Genomic DNA, 19,245 nt, shown 5'->3' on the forward strand with positions numbered 1-19,245 from the left:
CTTATTAAGTAAAGGAAAAAGATCTCTGGGTGCATGTGTCTGCATTATGCATGCAGTTTAATATGTGTGTATATCAACTTCCTTTGTTCCAAGGAACAGACTTCTTCAGTTCCTATAATTTCATCTGAGTTCTTTTGCCTAGGCTGTTCCCCTCTCCCCAAAAAAACTTAAATTGGGAACTATACCTGTTAAATTGTGTTCCTATATTATTCTGGGTTTTTTTCCTCTTACCAGTTTTAGATGTTGGTAATTTGTTTTATTTTGATTGATAAAATTGTATACATAATTTTCCCCCTCCCAGATAGTTCTAATGAAATACATTTTCAAGCAGAATTCTTTCATTAAACACATTTTTTTCAAATGGAATTCTGCAGCAGTCAGTGTGTATTTCTGGTTGTTAATAAAATTCAAGAACAAAACCTGCCGTCTTCCTTTTTCTTTAAAAACATCTATTAGAGTTCATTTTTACAGAATTATAAATACTTATTTGAGGAAATAAAACAAATGGAACAAATAGAGGGGGAAGCTCACTGCGTATCTTAGAGGTTCAAGTATTAATCACTGTACAGTGGTGTTAAGTTGTGGCTTGGTGTTCCATACAGAATTCTGAATTTCAGTAAAACTAATCTAGATATTCCATTTATTTTACATTGGGACATACGACACAGTTAGAGCAAGAAATGCTACTTCGCACATCCTTTCTCCAGATTGCTATATGAAGCTGTGCATAATATAAACACACATTCTTGTCTCTAGTTAGGCATATTATAGTTAATGACCATATGGTCATTATGGTATAAGATCTACTGTCTGTTGTATTTATATTCCTCAAGCATATTGTTCCTTCAACTTCACAGTGTGTTAAACTATTTCAAAGGGAAAAAAAGCCTTTCCCTCTTGTTTCTGGTTGTCCTATCAAGTGTAACCTTGGACCCTTATAGAGCAATTAGATCAGCCTCTATCCCCTCCTTTGTAATGAGGTTTCTTGCATTTCTGAGTCTATAACCCTTTAGTCTTCCCTAATGGGACATCATTATTCTGAAAGAAACAATGTAAATGTAAATGAATATTCTCATTAACGAGTCACAGAGAAACCTTTAGTGGTAGCGCTGTGGTAATTCTGCTTGTTATTTCTCTGGTATTCCATGCAGGATTTTTTTTTTTATAATTCATTATTAGTATTCAAAATTACTTGTTCTTTAATTTTGCATGTCTTTCATAATCCAGTGTTCCAACCAGTTCAACCATGTCCTTGTTTTATTCTCCAGGAACCACCTGTGAAACGTTCAAGGTCTCTGTCCCCAAAGAGCTTTTTGAAAGAGTCAGAGGAACTAAGGAAGCTTCAAATAGCTGAAAGAAAGATTGAAAACTTAGAGAAGTCACTACAGTTAAAGGTGAATTAAAAAAAAAACTTTTTCAGTTGACATAGGCAAAGGTAAAAATTATATATGCATTTTACAAAATTGGATGTATGTAGTATTGTCTAATAGAACTCGGTTACTAGAAATGTATTTCCCTTGTACTTAATGATGCTGGGATTCACATGCAATCAAAATACAGTAAAATATTCATGCTGGTATATTAATATATTGATTTGATCAGTTAATTCACAGTTGTATGCCTGGATCATTATACACATGACAGTGTTCTTTTTTAAAAAGTTGCATGTGTTACATGGATGGCCATCGTGTCTGAAGTGGCTACATGCCTATTTAGCCATAAGTAATGAAAATCTACTTACTTTTGGCCACCTCATGAGAAGGAAGGACTCCCTGGAGAAGAGAATGCTGGGAGCGATTGAGGGCAAAAGAAGAAGGGGACGACAAAGAATGAGGTGGCTGTATGGAGTCACTGAAGCAGTCTTAATTGGACTCCGGGGAATGGTAGAGGACAGGAAGGCCTGGAGGATCATTGTCCATGGAGTCGCGATGCTTCGGACACAACTTCACACCTAACAGCAACAACAACAAATGAAAATCTGCAATCAGTTGCATCCTCTTACAGCATAAAGATATGGAAAAATTGAGAACTATAGCCATTTTAGTTCAGAAAGTGTGTAAACTGTGGTCAAATGTTGTTGTACACTTCTAATCTGTAATATGTAGATAGGTACCATATTACGTACTATATTTCCAATAGTAATTGAGCTAATGTTGAAAAATATTTTTAGATATTATTCTTTAATGGTTGGTTTGAAAATGTTAGGTTCTGAAGGAGTTTATGTTGTCACTACCATAAATGCTCCGCCATCCCAAAGCATTGTGGATTGGGGTCAGCTAAATGAATTGGGATTACTTATGTGGCAAGTGATCATCATTTTATATAAGAGTAAACAATGTTTCATAAGCTCCCACATATGCTAAGAAAAATAAATTCATCTAACTCTGGAATAGTCTGTATATTGTAACAGGTAGAGGTAAGTGCATGATGTTCTAAGAAATAGTGAATTGTTACAGATCTTTAACAGCAATACCAATTTTAATGGCTAGGATCCAGAAGACCATTTCTGGAACGTGCAGTGGAGATTTTTTCCCATCTAAACAGTGGAATTTTCCCGCTACTTCTGGGGAAGAACATGGCTGGATTTAAGTCCAAAATTCTAGCCATAGACAAACTAGTTGTGCAGTTCTTCAAAATTTAGTGTTTTTCATGTTTTGCAAGAGATTACTTGTTACTTAAGTTTTAATCAGCCATTACTACGAAATCTTTTCAGTTACGGTTTAACAAATGGGTGGCTGACAGTTGATTTGTAATGAGAAATTTAATTGTGCCAGTCTTTCATTGTAAACTCTTACAGTTTGTTCTTACTAGTGTATTCTCATCTTGGTGTTATGCAGACCCGAGAAAATGATGAGCTAAGACAAGCCCATGAAAAGCGCAAAAAAAGGCTACAGATGTTACAGACCAACTACAGAGCAGTAAAAAAGCAATTAAAGCAGTGGGAGGAGGGCTATAGCGAGTAAGTTACATATCTCATTAAAACCATTATACCTATTAAATCCAAATGCAACTTTTCTGTTTTAGGTGTCCTAGCAAAGTTAGTTAAAGTGAAAAAAAAGTAAACTTACCTGATTTTTTTGGAGAACATGTGATACAAACTCATAAGACAATATGTAATAGAATTAAAAGTGGCATGATCTGATAATTCCATTTTAGTTTAGATTCCATATTCAGTTTCACAAATGGATCAAGGCTGAGAATTATTAAATTGTTTTGCTTGCTTAATGCCCTTTTTCATGAATTGTTTTCATTTGTCTCTATAGCTTTCCTTCTAGGTTACAGTTTCCTCCAAATAAATATGTTTAATATACTATAACCATTGTAAATAATACATGAAATATTTTATTCGTTGATACTGTCATATCCCACTTAATCTGTCTGTCATTTGGGTATGATAGGCGAGAACAGTTGGTGATATAAATTCCAGATTACTTAAATCCTTTAAATATCCATTACTAATTTTGAGCCCATATAAATTAATTTGGGAATCCAAAGTGAGATGGTATCATACCACATATGAATCATCTCTGTTTCTTACTTTCATTCTCTCACCAACACTGCACTTTCTGTTTAGTCCCAAGCATTTAGGATGGGGCAGGTCAGCTTGACACATCAGATGATGAAGGTCGTCTGGTCCCTGTTGCTTACCTACACTGCATAATACACTGGAGGCTGTGTATGATAATGGTATAATGATGCACAGGGGGAAGTACACATGAATTGCCCTAATACTGATTTAGACCACTGGTCTTCCAAGGCCAGTACTGTCTTTTAAAAAGCCAGTTAAAGCAGCAGTAGGATCTGGGGGCCACTTGTTTCTCCTTCATATGCCACCTGTGGCTCTTCTGATCACTATTTCCCAATATGAAACTTGTTTCATGTTCCAGAAAAGTGAGTACAGAATGGTTCGTGGCTGGCAGGTGGTTCTCACCTTGAAACAGCTGTCACCACAGGGACTGAAGGACAGGTAAGCTGCAAACCTCCATGAATGCAGGCCATGAACTAAGTTTGTAAGTAAAAGGCCTATACTCTCCTAATATACCACCTGGTCCATTTATAACCCTTTTAAAAATATTATTTATGTTTTGAAAACAGAGATAATATAAAGATTCAGAAAAGAAAAATAATGATTACATATTGTAATTATATATCTCAAATGGTGATTATATATAACAAAATATTAGTAGAAAATATTTCTCCCCAGCATCAAGGGGGTCAATGTTTATAAAATACTATAAACATTTGATGGGATACATTTATAGTCAACATTTTACATTTCAAATTTCATAGTGAATTGTTTTTTAACTGAATTATTAATTTCACCTTTGCTGCATATTCAGTTCTGCATATTTTCACCAGTTCTGCATACTCACTAATATTTTTAGCAAATAGAAGAAGTGGTTTTTATATGCCGCTTTCCTCTACTCGAAGGAGTCTCAAAGCGGCTTACATTTGCCTTCACTTTCCTCTCCCCACAACAGATACCTGAGTGAGGTGGGTGAGGCTGAGAGAGCCCTGATATTACTGCTTAGTCAGTGCTGTGGCTAGCTGAAGGTCACCCAGCTGGTTGCATGTGGAGGAGTGGGGAATCAAACCCAGCTTGCAATATTAGATGTCTGCACTCCTAACCACTACACCAAATTGGCTAACAGAAATACAGGAGGGAAAACCGATAAATCTTATAATAGAGGAAAATTAAAAATGTTTCTCCTCAAATACTTCCTTCATACATTTATACACAACATGTTACATTTGAACTGATTCTAGTTCTGCTTCTTCATTGCAATACAATTGTATGCAATATGTTAAACTACTTTTTATTTGATTCCTTTTGACATAGTACACACTCCATTTCTCCTCAAATTCTTAACTGATCTGTTTCTCAAATTAGTCGGTTACCTCTGTTATAGTTTTTAATGTTAATATTATGATTGTTGTTGTAGTTATTCATATGTTATAGAAAAAATCAAGTTCCATGTATTGTTTTGTTCCATGTAAACCACCCTGAGCCTTGGGAGGGTGGTATATAAATTAAATAAACAAACAAACAAGCTGACCTTTCTGAAAAAAGCGTGCTTTAGTGGTCTAACTACAGGTCTTCTTGGATAACTCATCTGCTCTAGAGCCTTTTCAGGTCAGGCTATGGGACAGAGAAAACACTGATAGCATTAGTTGATGACCTCTGTTTGTAGACTAAGGCCAACACCTCCTTATTGCTTTTACTGAGCTTATATGCAGTAGATAATACTGTCTTGAAGAGGCACTTGGAAGCAGAAGTAAAAACCGGGATCTACCTTGAACTGGTTCAAATAATCTCCCACAGATTATGCTCAAAGGGTTGCTATTGGAATCCAGTTATCATCAGTATAGGATAAAGCCTGTGGAGTTCCACATGGTGAAAGCCTATTCTCCCATGTTTTTCAGTCTCCATGTAAGGCCCTTAGGACAAATCATTTGTAGATTTGGGATTGGTTGACATCAGAATGGGAACATCCTTGTCTAAACCTCTTAATCATGTGATAGAGGTCCTGAATAACTGCTTGACAGTTATGGTAAATTGGCAGAGTAAACATATTAAAATTAAACCACAAAAAGCTAGAGGTAATGCTGGTTAGGTAGACAGGCATCTTGAAGGACAAATGTGTTCCCCTCATTTGATGGAGTTCAGCTGACCATTGTTGACTTATCCCTGAGGTTATACTGGATCCAGCTTTATTATCGAAGAAGCAAATTAATGGAGCTGTAAAAAAAATACTTTCTACTCAGCATAGCCAAGATAGCCCCTTACCTTATTATTGCTGATTGCTGATCTGGCTACCTGGATCCATACCACAGTACAGACTTTCTCAATTAGGGTTTCACGAAACCCTGGAGTTTCTTGACAATCCTGGAAGGGTTTCCTGAATGGGTGGAAGTTAAATTTTTTAAATATTTTAAAATGTTTTTAAACATTGATTAGGTGACATGACCATATGTGGTCATGTTGATCTGCCCCCTCTCAAAATGGCCAATGCAGGACTGGAGAGGGGGCTCAGGTAGGCAATGCTTCCCAACACAGCAATGCTTCCCAACCACCTTCTGTGCGATCTCACCACTTCTGTAGTTTCTCAAAGCCTGAAGAATGCTTCAGTGGTTTCTCAGTGGTAAAAAAAATTGGGAAAGGCTGCCATAGTAGCATTGAGACCACGCTACTGTAATTCACTGTACATTATTTTCCCTTCAAAATCAATTCCAGAAAGTTGGATTGGTACAGAATGCTGCAGGTTGGCTATTACTGGGAGCTAGACAGATCATGCAAATTATTCCCGTTCTGCAGGCACTCCACGGGCTTCCCATCAGTTAGCAGGCTCAGTTTAAGATGCTGACTATCATATGGCCTTGGACATGCTCCAACCCAACAGGTTTATTAATCTGCGTAGTACCTGAGCAGGAACTTAATGCAGGTACCTCCCTGCCTGTACATGTGCATTCTCCATTGTGGCCCCCGTCTAATGGAATGGCCTTCTTGATGAGGTCAGGAAGGCTCCCTCTCTTTTGGCTGCCAGCAAATTATACAAAACTGAATGATTCAAGGAGGCTTTTTATGAAGACCATAGAGTTGTACTATACTGAATGATTCACAAAATTACTTGGTAAATTATTAAGGACTGTGGTCTATACAGTCGTGTATAGCTTGCTGTAAATAGGAACCTGTTACATAATTTCTGTGTCCCTTAATGTATTGCATTGTTTATTGAATGTCCCACCCTGTTGATAGTATTGACTCACTGTGTTATCTGCTTTGAGTCCAAATGAGGAAAGCAGACTATGAATAATGTAAATAAATAAATATAGAAAAACTTAGAATAAACTGCACTGGGGTACATGAACCATTAGGCTGAATCAGAACAAGGCTGTTCTTGCCATATGTCATTATGCTAATATTTATGTGTAGCCTTGTTCACCACTTAATTTTGTATTTTATAGCCTATAGAATTAAACTTTACATAATTTTTAAACTAATAATGAGGCAAACTGTTAAAATGCATAGTCTTGGTGTTAGACTCTGAATTTTTGGAATGTGTCCTGTCAATCATTTTGGTTAATAGTTCCATCTGAAGTCAAGTCCTGATTCTAAGTGGATTCTAAGTGGATTGTCTCTCATCACAAATACAATCTAAATATCTTGCTGACTAGAAATGTTCAAAAAACAGATTACTTTTGGATATCGTTGGGTCAGGCCATGTGCCAGTTACCAAAGATACAAATTTTATAAATAGCAAAAGCAAACCCAATCAGCAATGCTATATATTTTTACTCAAGATACAAACAAAAGCAATTGATTGCTTGGAGTGAAGGCAGTTTAGTGGGGAAAACACCAAACTCCCAATGTATTCACATGTAAGACTAGGTTTTTTCCAAGGGGTACCATAAAAAAGGGGTGGCATCTTATATTTCCATACAAATTAGTTACTTTTTGTATATATAGCACTTTTAGGAGACAAGTAAATGAGGTAGTTTTTCAACAGCCCCCCCCCATACACCCAGCCTCAGCAGTCGAGCATGGCTATGATTCATCTCTTGCTCTTCATTTGTTCCCTTCCTGTGTCCTACTTCTGAGGTTGTTGAGGAAGCACACTGGATTTTCCCTCTCCACCATCCCATCCTCAGCAACAACAACAACCTTGTGAGGTGGTCCAGGCTGAGTGATCGACCCTGAGGGACCCAGATGACGGGTTCCTGGCTTAGCAGGAGGGGACTCTGAATCTGGTTCTCTCAGATCCCTCCACTGCCAGTTCTCATTCCTCTTCCATTTCCCACAGAAGCAGAGGCGCTGAGAGGAGGGCCTGACAGAGAGTGTTTCCAAAACCTCCAAGGGGTCCCTTTTGTCTTTTCATGAGCTGAGAACACTTATGGGGAAGAATGGAAGTAACTATCTCCCACTTTCCCCAACACTCACTCTGCCTCCCAGTTCTGTGGCTGTTCAGATGTGGGGTGGCACCAGTGACACCCGTTGCTTCTCCACTCCCTTCCAAGTCCAGGAGATCTTTCCTCTCAGAATGACATGCACAAACAGCACAGTTGCCTCCCAATCCATGTGCTGGTCCTTTTCCTCCTCTCTTCTGCTAACCCCATTCCTTTATTGGTAAACCACTGCTCTATGTGCCGGCTCTTGCCAATCCCTTTCATAGTCCCTACTTGGTGTTGAGGTGGCAACGTCGGCCAGTGGGCTGCCCTCCTTCATGTAGTGGCTTTACCAATCCTCACTGAGCTGCAGTTGAAGGAGGTGAGATGACCCCCCCACACACACACACCTCCTCTTTTTCTGCCTTTGTTGCCATTCCTCCACACACTTTTTTACTTCAGCCTCATATTCCTGCCCCCTAGCAATTTCTATTTCTTGACAACTTCAACCACACATGCCTCATTGTGCGTGCCTACTCATCCACTCCCCTCCCCCGAACATCCTCCTGCCTTCTCTCCTTTGCACTAGTTCCTTATGAGCTGGATAAGAGCCCTGGACTGGCCAGTTTCAGCCCATGGGCCTTATTGACATCCCTGATCTATTTTAACTTTTTATTTATTAATCAAAAGTCCTATATGTTCCTGAGAGTCTCAATAAAGAAAAGGTTTCAGTGGTCCATTTGTACCAAAAGAAGTTATCATTTCTATGTAAATTAGTTTGAACATAACAATTCACTTCCATAGATTATCTTATTAAATATGAAGGAGCTATTGGCTGTGTTTGTGTGCTTATGTATGGATAAGGATGACCACGTTGCAACACTTCAGGATATGGCTTTAGAAATTGTGGGCAGAAAATAGCAAAACTAATTGAGATTCTGCTACTTCTTTGGCCAGGTTTTTAGGAATAACTATGAATCAAGGCCTTCTATTGATTTCTGTAGGGCTCTTTGCTGCCTCTATTCCCGATAGATGGTAGCTGTGTGCCTGGGCTTATTAAAAGAGATGAAATGACCATCTTTCTGCTTCCATGATTTTTCTTTTTTTTTTGTCAACCAAATGGGAGCCCCTTGATGATGGCTCTGTGGGGATTATAGGTGTGTTGATCTTGGTAAGATGTCATAGCTCTTTCGTTTTCCGTCTTTAATACTCTGAGTTACTCTGAATTTTACATTTACCAAATTAAATAAAAACAGTCATCTTCCAGTAATTTACAAGGAGTCTAGAAATGCAGTCACAAAGTTCAGTGAAGATGTAAAATTAGTGATGGACTATGAATGTTACCTTTCCCCAGAAGAACTGTGTTCTTCAACATCTGATATGTTATGTTGATGAATATGAATTTTCGACTGGAAAAAAAAACTGAGTTTCTCCAATGAATGTTGTAATAAAATTCACTAGAAGAAAGTGTGCAAGTTGTTATAAAGCTGCAGTTTGTGCACAAAGTCTGTATTTTTAGTGCCCAAATATGCTTGAGGGACTATTTTAAAAACACTCCTCCCCTGAGTTGAATCCAAAGAAATAAGGCAGGATGTGTGAGTGTTTTAGAGTGCTGTCGTCAAGTCGACTTATCATGACCCTGTAGGGTTTTCAAGGCAAGAGGCTAACAGAGGTGGTTTGATCAGAGATGTTTTAAATAAATAAATACTTCTCCTATTACATTCATGGGAGCCTGGAACAAGTGGCTGTATTCTGAGACTCCTATTTATTTACATTATTTATAGTCTGCCGTTCTCAATTGCTTTCAAGGTAATATGGGATTATGGAGAAAAACAAAATCCTTGGATTTGCACACTCCTTCCCTGTATGCCTTCTTTCGGCTCTTAAGTATAGTTTGGCAAATAAAGACTTCTACACTTTCAGTAAGCCAGAGTTTGTTTTAAATAAATAAATACAAATGAGAGTTCATAAGGAAAAGAGTAAATAATATAATGCTTCACCCACTTTGGATAAAATGATAGCACTGAGGTTTGTTGGGAATGTAGAAATCTCCAGTTTGGAGCTGGGTGAGCATGTGGACTTAAAGTTCTCCTTACTGTGTGCCAAATCACAGTGCGACTTCTGTAAGTAGCAGCCCACTTTGTACCTCACATGCTGCAGGGGAGGCTTGTCTTGCTAGCACGTGCTTCCAGTGCTGTACTGCAGGAAAGTGAATGCATGAACTTCAAAGAACTAACAATTTTAAAAACGCATTGTTTTCAAAGTGGTGACATTACTGTGGGAGAAGAATAGTTGCAATCCCAGTATTCTCAGTTTCTTTAACATTTAAAGAGCTTCATGCTGATGCACAATGGACAGGAACAGCTGCTGAAGAAATGTCTTAAAATTAAAATCTTAAAATGAACAGGAAGGTAATAGGAAGAAGGTGCTATAGGTTCCCTTAATACTTGTAGAACAACTTTGCCCACAGCACTACTGCAGCGTCACCTGTGGGGAAAGTAGCATTTTCCGCAAAACAAGACTTTGCTGTTTGATTGCTGGGAAAAGGATGATATTGTTCTATCCAAATTGCATCCATGAAGAATAATGTCTTTATCTGTTACTTATTTGCAGAAAATTATGCAATTAAATTGCAACAACTTGATAACTAGGTAAAAGCAGTAATAGAGGGGGTTGATAAAGCTTTGACAGTTTCTTTTTTTTTTTTAAGTGGACAGGACAGAATTTGGTCTAGAATGTGAATCCAAAGGATCGCAAAAGTGGTTTCATATGGTTACTACGTCCTTGAGTGCCTCCAGGGCATGACTGTGTGTACATAATAAGTGCAGAATAAGTGGGATTTTATAGTCTCGTGGTTTACATGATTATTTGCATGAAAATTAGATAAACTGATTTGGATTCTCATTAATGCCTAAAAGGAGCACTATATATCCCGGCCTTCCTGGCACATAGAGGAGGCAAGCCATTTCATCTTTTCCGTGTAGCCTTCTATTAGTAGTTCCCCTTAGCCCTTGCCATGTGATTCTCTTTAGACTAGGAACACTGACTGCCCCCTTGACATATATGCCTCTTGCCAATGCCATGTGCTCAGTGTCTGGAACAAGTGCAAAGGCTGTTGACAATCATGTGTTTTCTATGTTACTTGCACAGGCTATTGTCTAGGCCTAGCATGATGACGATCCCTACCCAATATGCATTTGTTGAACCCTGACAATCCTGCTACCCTGTTATAGAGAGAAAGATGGACTATACATAATAAAAATAAATATAAGAGACAGCCATAGGATTTGGGATAGTATTGTTTTGGGATAGCATTTTGAGATGGTATTGGGTTGAGATAGCATTTTGTGATTGCTCCCTGAATACAAACCACTTAATTTTCAAAATTGTTTTAAAAACTTCAATGCCACCTTTTTCTTTGAAATGCTCAGTCATACTACCAAAAGTGTTGTGCCCTAGATGCAATTGAGAAAAAATATATACAACATAGGTAACAGCCTAGAAGAGCTTATTGAAAACAAGGTTCTTCCCATTTTCTCCAGGGTCAAGAAATTTTACGCTATGATACTCATTTTTAGCAAATGACTGTGAGGCATGTCTTCCCAACTAGCAATGAACCATCTGCTCATTAGTTTTCCCAGCATTGCCCCTTACTATGCGATTGGGCTCCTCAGTAGATTATTCGGGGGGGGGGTTCTTTGTAAGAGCTAGATTGTCATGGTGATAAAACAGGGGAGAATGCCTTTTAGAGCATTCAAGTTGCTACGTGGAAGTAAATCCAGTTCTCCTTGATGCCATTTTTACTGGCATAAAGAGAAGGGGATAGGCCTTTTAAAGCAGAGCCAGTTAGTGCTAAACATCCTACCTTCCATATCCAGATTTGTTCCCCCATCTAGCTAGATAGTGTAGTTGCCCAATCAAGGTAAGGCAGATGAAGAGAAGAGAAACTACATTAGTGGCATGAGCTATTGTAGTCATTCATTTTGCCTCTTGCCCAAATTATGCGTGGGACAGGATTTTTGATACTCCAGCTTACACAAAATATAGTAAGTCGAGCGGGATCTCCTAGGTAGATTTTAAAGCAAGAAGTTATGCATGTGGTTTCAAAGAATCACATGGAAGTAGATATTCTCCCATGAATATACTACTAATAAAATAACAAATAAATAAAAACAGCAATAGAGACTTCACAGCAGCAAGATCAGGGCTCTCTCAGCCTCCACTACCTCACAGGGTGTCTGTTGTGCGGAGAGGAAAGAAAATGCAATTGTAAGCCTCTTTGAGACTCCTGGTAGAGAAAAGTGGCATATAAGAACCAACTCTTCTTCCAACAAGGCTCAAGGACCAATAAAGAGGCAGGAATAGATCTGGTATCGTATGTTACCTTAAGGAAATAGTTGGGACTTGTGAGGGCATTGAGGGAAATATCCCAAGAGGCAAGCTAACACTATTTCAGTAGGCTGAGATTCTTGTGGTTAAGGAGAAGTTCCAAATAAAATCATTCTTTCTCTTGACAGAAATGGCTTGTCAGTTCAGTAAAACTGAGTGTGTGGGTGAATTTGTAACTGTTTTAAAGCAGAGTTCTACTGTCCCTTGCTGTACCAACCAATAACTTGCTACATTCCTGGTCTTATCCACCAAACACTAAGCACTGAGCCCTTCTAAAGAGACTGTGAACTCATTTGTTGTGTTGTGAAAAGGTGTTGGTGTGAATGAGGAGAAGGAGAGGGGGAAAGTAATAGAAATTACTTCAGATTCCTATTCTGCCTCCTCAGGCTTCCTCTCTTAATAGCATGTAATCCTGCACAGCTATTTGTTAAAATTGCCTTACTGACCACTTGCAATCTATGCTATTACTAAAATCAACTTCCTCACTGCTACTGGAAGGTGTGACAGGGTGTGGGTGGAGCTGAGAAAGCTGCTGGCAATCACAGCAAGTTCCTCCTGCCCCCATTCCTCTGGCGCTTCTCCAGCACCTTCTTGAGAGCTGCCTGTTATTTCAGAGTCCAACATTGCTCCCACCAGAGGCTTGCAAAGTTGCAAAATACTAGAGCAGGCTTTCTCAACCAGGAGTTCATGGGTTTGCAGCAGCCCCAGAAGGGTTTTGCCAATTGGGTGGAATTTAATTGATTTTTAAATTAAAAATGTATTATTATATGACTGTATGGTCATTATATTGTTATGTCTCCCTGAACCCTAGTGATGGGTCTGGGAAGGGTAGGGGCCGCAGCCATAAAAGTTCTTGTTGAATGAGGCTCATTGCATGTGGTAGCAACTGGAGTCTAGGGAGGTCAGTACTCATATTTACTTAATTGGGTGACAGACTGGTTGATATCTGCCCCATCCCTGTTTCCAGCCCCGTGGAGTTGGCTGCAGGGACATTTCTGGTGTTGGGGGGGGGGGGGAGATTACAGTGGATGATGTCACTTCTGGTGACGTGTGACTTCCAGGGGTGTACTAGGGAGATTTGGCCTTCTGACATCATTTACGGGGTTCTTAGAAGCTTGAAGAATGTTTCAGGTGTTTCTCAACAGTTAAAAGGTTGAGAAAGGTTGTGCTAGAGAATCTGCTTGGCATGCAGAAGGTCCCAGGTTCAATCTCTGTCATATCTAGATAAAGGATTTGGCAGCCTGAGATCTTGAAGGGCTGCTGCCAGTCTGAATGGACAGTATTGACTTTGATGGACCAAGGGTCTGATTCAGTATAAGGCAGCTTCATGTATTCCTATGTGCCTTTCTGTAGAGTCATACCTGCAGTTTGCCTGCAGCCCCATCCCCCACGAGCCCACCCTGGTTGCATTCTGATTCAGGTAGGTGGTCCCAGGCCAGACTCATTCCTGATGAAGAGAGGACAGGCTGATGTCATCCCAACCCTAGACAGTGGTTCCAGAGGGTTGTCCTGGCTGTGCATTTCTGTCATGGAGGAGACAGAAGGGTACTTACATTGCCATACCTGGTAAGGACCAGTGGGGTGCTATTGCCCAAAACAAACAAATAGACAAAAACACACATAGTGTCACAAAAAATGGTGGCTGGTCCAGATCTGAAAAATAGTTTCTTACAGAATGCCAAGGTACAAGCCTTGGGCATGCACCCAGCCTCACTGACCCAAGCCAAACTGCAAGCCTGCATAAAGAAGAAAAGCCAGATTATGTCCTTGCAGAAATCCTGTGAGGTAGTTTAGGCTAGAAGATAGTGTGTTAGATCCCAAGCAGTGTAAATTGAGTTGCAGTTGTAGCACTCCGTCCTCCTGTGGGGTCAGTAGATCAGTATGGAGGCATATTGTGCATCTACTGTGTGTGTATGTGTGTGGGGGAATTTGAACTGCTAGAAATCTCTCTTTCCTTAACTGCAAACGGAAAAGCTGCTGCTGCACTGCCGAAGGAGCACCTAAAGATCCTAGCAAGTTTCAGAATAGAATTATTGAAGTCTACCTTGTTACTTTCCCAGTTGAAGAGGAAATTGATTTGAAAATAGATGTAGTCTAGAAAATACTATCTTCTCTTCTTCTCCACTGGTTAATAGTTAATGTAAAACCATATTTTAGTTTAACGATGGTTGGAGTAATTGTCCCTGGGCTCACTCAGATATGTTCATGTACTTCAGGACATTAGCTTTAGAATAAATGGATTCCCCATGTGGCAGAGGGGGGGGGGATCATGGCTTACTTCTGTGGGTTTAACACCCACTGAAACAAAGAGCCAGATGCAAATATATGTATGCGAATGAGTATGACTTTTCCAGAGAATATTAGCAATTTTTCAATATTATGTAGCTTCTATCATATTCAAAAATAGCGGATTTGATGGGGGTTTCTTGTGCTTTTTTTTGTCTGAGTTCCTTTGAATTGTGTATATTTATCGCACTTAGAGAATGACACTCGTGGCTGGGAGAAATTGTGGATCCTAACCTTGCTCAGAGACTGTGCTTGAGATTTCTACCATTAATTTTTTCTCTGCTGACTATGAATGAGACTACAATCAACTACAGTCTAACACAAATTAGTTTTCAGTTGTGATTGTCCTGTTGCCAGCTTGTCTTTCTGGAACAGGTTAATGAGAGTTCTGTTTTCTTTATTCTTAATTTATTTTAACTATATTGCTGCTTGCAGTGATTATCAGATGTTGGGTAGAAAGGATTCTCATTTTTAGCTGGACTTTAAACATATGTTATTTACTTCTTTTTTAAAAGATTAAACCGGACCAGCAAAAATAATAGTGGAAAGAGACGTTCAGATCCCCAACAGCTATGCCAAGAAGATTCTGATGCTGTATGGAATGAGCTGGCTTTTTTCAAAAAGGAACACAAAAAGCTATTGACTGAAAAGTGAGTTTCTGGTTTGTTTGTGTCTAAATACATTTACATTGAGAAGTGTGCTAGTTCTCAATGGTCTTTCTCTTGTTGGGACTTGAAGGCCACTCTGAGGAATTCCTTTCAAGTACCAAAATTAAAACATCTTCTACCAAAAACAAAGAGGGAAAAAAATAAGTCCTCCTCCTTCCCCCGCCTCTAAAATCAGTGACAAGTTTGCTAGTACTAACTGAAACTGTATTACATGATCTAGGGATTGTGTTAATTAATGTGGCTCTCATCTGTTGGAGGTGTCGCTCTTCATTAGCCTGTATTTTACACACTGCCGTGCTTCATTTTTGGAATGAGGTGGTGAGGGGATAACCTAGCCAGCCATCCTTGTTTGATCTCCTTGATACATACGCAATGCAGAATGCCTCCGCTCTCTTGGTTCCCTGCCCTGTCCTGCTAATCCCAGCTGAGCTCATTATGGTGTAGCCTTGCTGCTACTCTTGGAGCCAGAGCTGTCCAAGCTAATTACTGGTAGCAGCAGAGCTGCCTGTTAAGGGTCTGGAGTGGATCTGCTAACATGGTCCTTCGTAGTGACCTGCAAAAAGCACGAGGGAGTTGCTCTCTTTCTTGCCGCGCACAGCCTGTCCTTTGGGTTTAGTGCTGATCCCTTCACACAGCTCTTTTAGCTGTGGTAAGTGTAAAACTTGGTGAAGGAATTCTTACTTTAGAAAACATACAGTTTGCCTCTTTGATCTTTATAATTCATAGACGATTATACTCACCCTGGTAAAGGAAGGACGTTCCTTTTGCACTAGACAAAGGGAAGGCAGTAGGCATTGCATAATTAGCCTTGGAACGATGTTTTAAAACATCTTTGTCAAGTTGATTTTGTTGTCTAGCAATGATCGTACTTGAAACTCTGAGCAGTTTTCAGTTCTTCTGAGACTTCATCAGCGTGTTAGTTGGGAATGTGCTTGCATTGACAGGAACATCCAGAATATTCTATCAGCAGTAGAATGATGAAGTACCTCACTTTAATTTTTCTGCTGGTACTAAAGTACTGTTCTTTCTGTAGCACCAGCTTCCTTATCTCAGCCTGTGATGTTACCAACTTTTGCCAAGGATACCAGCCCTAAGATAAGGATTTGCCTCCCCAAGGATTCTTGCTTCTGAAGTTCAACTAACATAAGTAGTGGGACAAATTCTGGAACAGTAAAAAAAGAAATAGCAGCTAAAGAAAGCTTTGGGTTTCCTTTATGGAACCTCTTAGTGTGCTGGAGAAGAGGGAAACCATGTATTACATATATACATATATAAGTGTCTGTGTGAGTAGTGAACTGTTTATTCTGGGTCTTCTATACCGCTCCCTCGTGACTGGAAACCAATGTGAAGGTTAATGTACATATTAACTGGCCATTGTGCACATTCATTGCTGATCATGGAAAATGTGAATGTTATCTGTTCATTGAATAGTAATAGTCTCCAAGTAACCACAAATAATGTTCAGATATATACAAGCAAGAAATTCAGTTTATTGTGCATTAAATATTCTTTGCCTACAAATGATGCTGGAAAACATCATAAATAGTTATATAGATTAATCTGAAATGATTGAGTGACATGAGAGAGTTTGTATATGGAGATAGAGAGCTGTTCCGCCAGGCCTTCATCTGAGGCCAGGAAATTAACACCAAAACAAAAGACCAAAAAACTCTGGCCTCCCTGCCATCCAACAAAGCTCCAACTCACCCAACAGAATCAGGTTCCTTCTATGAGGTTTCGAAGAAGGCGGTTTAACAACATAGTTTAATTAACATGCTTTAATTTAAAACATTCTAAAACTATTCATTAATGTAAAAAATAAATTGTACATGTTTGTTGTTATTGCACTGAGCCAATATTATTATGATATGATAGTAGGGCCAGCTACATCTCAATATGGTATATATATCAGGTATGTATAAGGACTGAGAAATGTATGTAATTCATTCTTGTAGAGGGATGTACACATTATCCGTGATGTATGTGCACAAGAAGACAAGAGTTGGTTCTTACGTGCTGCTTTTCTCTACCCGAAGGAAGATCAAAGTGGCTTACAGTCGCCTTCACTTTCTTCTCCCCACAACAGACACCCTGTGAGGTGGGTGAGGCTGAGAGAACCCTGATATCACTGCTTGGTCAGAACAGTTTTATCAGTGCTGTGGCAAGCCCAAGGTCACCCAACTGGCTGCATGTGGGGGAGTGCAGAATCAAACCCAGCTCGCCAGATTAGAAGTCCGCACTCCTAACCACTACACCAAACTGGGTCTCAGTCACTGGTTATTGCGTACACCAACATACGTTGCCGCCAATGTATATGCTGATACAGCTGTTGGAACACTTTGATTTACCCAGGGGCACCTTAAAATTCTGAGTCCACTGCTATCTCAGTGCTTTCCCCACAGGACAACAATATTTTGGAATCTCTTAAAAAAACTAGGAGAAGAAATTTCTACAGTGCATACAAAGAAGGATCTCTAACTTAGTGTCCTTAGATAAGGCAATATGAAATACAGGAGAGTGACCCATTATAATACAAGAACAGCTGAAAAATTATTTCTTGATTTTCCAATACTGCACTCCTTCCTTAATTTCATTAACTTCATATCTGTTTTGTAACAACTGTTGCACATAGCTAGAAAGACACAACATGCATTGCAATAATCTAATATTGATAGAACCAGGGCATTCACTATAGTGGCCAGACCTTTGTTTTCATAGAATCATAGAGTTGGAAGGGGCCATACAGGCCATCTAGTCCAACCCCCTGCTCAACGCAGGATCAGCCCAAAGCATCCTAAAGCATCCAAGAAAAGTGTGTATCCAACCTTTGCTTGAAGAAGCTGTGGAGCTTTGCTTGAAGACTGCCAAGAAAGGCTGCAGATAGCAAACTAATTGAAGCTGGTAAAGGGCATTCCTGGTCACAGCTGCTACCTGTTTGTACAGCAATAGACCTGGGTTCAAGAAACACAGGATATGGACCTGTTCCTTAATGGGGTACACAACCTCATATAGAAAAGATGTAAATCCCGGATCAAATCTTCTGTCAGTAGCACTTCCGTCTTGTTGAGATTAAGATTAACATTCCTACAGCCTGAAAGCACAGGAGAGAGCCGAGTATCACATACATGGTCATGACAACTCAGCCCAAATATCTGGTTGATGTTACCCAACATTCTCATGTAGACATTAACAAGCATAGGGGAGAGGATTTACCCTATAGTCCTATGACCAAGGGACAGAGCAGCAGTTCTTCTGAAACTTATCCTTGTAGTTGAATTGCAACATAACTTTGCTGTGCAATGCAAGCCCAGTTAGGCAAGGTAGAAGCATTCCACAATCTGTAGTATTGAAAACCACTGACAGATCCAGGAGAATCAACATAATTCCATTTCCTCTGTTCATCTCTTGGTACAAGTTATCCACCAGGGCTACCAAGGCTATTTCAGTCCCATAACCAGGCCTAAACCAAGATTGGAAGGGATCTGTTTCAAGTCTGGAGTGACCAGTTCTCTCTTTAACTACCCTTCTAACCCAGCCAGCCAGGCCCCACCCTGGCAGGATTTAAGTAACCAAGGAGGGCAAGGGTCATAGAAGCAGCAGATGATGATCAGGTGCCACTGTGTCAGTAGTGACTAGGAATTTAATTGCATGCACAGTGCAGCAGTGTGCAAATGATCATTTGACAGGCAGTGCCTCAGGGGTGAGGTATTTCAGTTTCTTTTCCAAAGTCAAATCGAAAAGACGGCAGCATATTAATGCAATCTACCTAAACTTCCAAAGATTTGTCCTTGATCACTCATCAAAGAAAAGCACTAAACTGCTGATCCTGAACTTATGATTGCTTCCATTTTTCTGTGGGATTATGTTGCTACAGACAGCTAGATACTCTTATTCAGCTAATTGACAGTGCCCTCTTTAACATATCTACATCTTTTCACTATCATTCCAGAATTAAGCATTGGCAAACTTCCATGCTTAAAAATAAATAGGGCTTTTTCTTTTGGGGAACTAGATGTTT

At 39.5% G+C, this 19,245-nt stretch overlaps 1 protein-coding gene across 6 annotated transcripts in view; it reads left to right on the forward strand.

The window, feature by feature from the left end:
- The window catches only part of CNTLN (centlein), a 206,252-nt gene that overhangs the window by 99,868 nt on the left and 87,139 nt on the right, over positions 1 to 19,245 (forward strand). For all 6 annotated transcript variants that reach the window (XM_077345128.1, XM_077345130.1, XM_077345131.1 and 3 more), the window contains 3 exons: positions 1,269 to 1,394; positions 2,838 to 2,959; positions 15,075 to 15,209. In XM_077345128.1, coding sequence (XP_077201243.1) covers positions 1,269 to 1,394; positions 2,838 to 2,959; positions 15,075 to 15,209 — 383 coding nt within the window. The remainder of the gene's footprint in view (positions 1 to 1,268; positions 1,395 to 2,837; positions 2,960 to 15,074; positions 15,210 to 19,245) is intronic.

This window comes from Paroedura picta, chromosome 7 (assembly GCF_049243985.1).
Source record: "Paroedura picta isolate Pp20150507F chromosome 7, Ppicta_v3.0, whole genome shotgun sequence".
NCBI classification, from domain to species: domain Eukaryota; kingdom Metazoa; phylum Chordata; class Lepidosauria; order Squamata; family Gekkonidae; genus Paroedura; species Paroedura picta.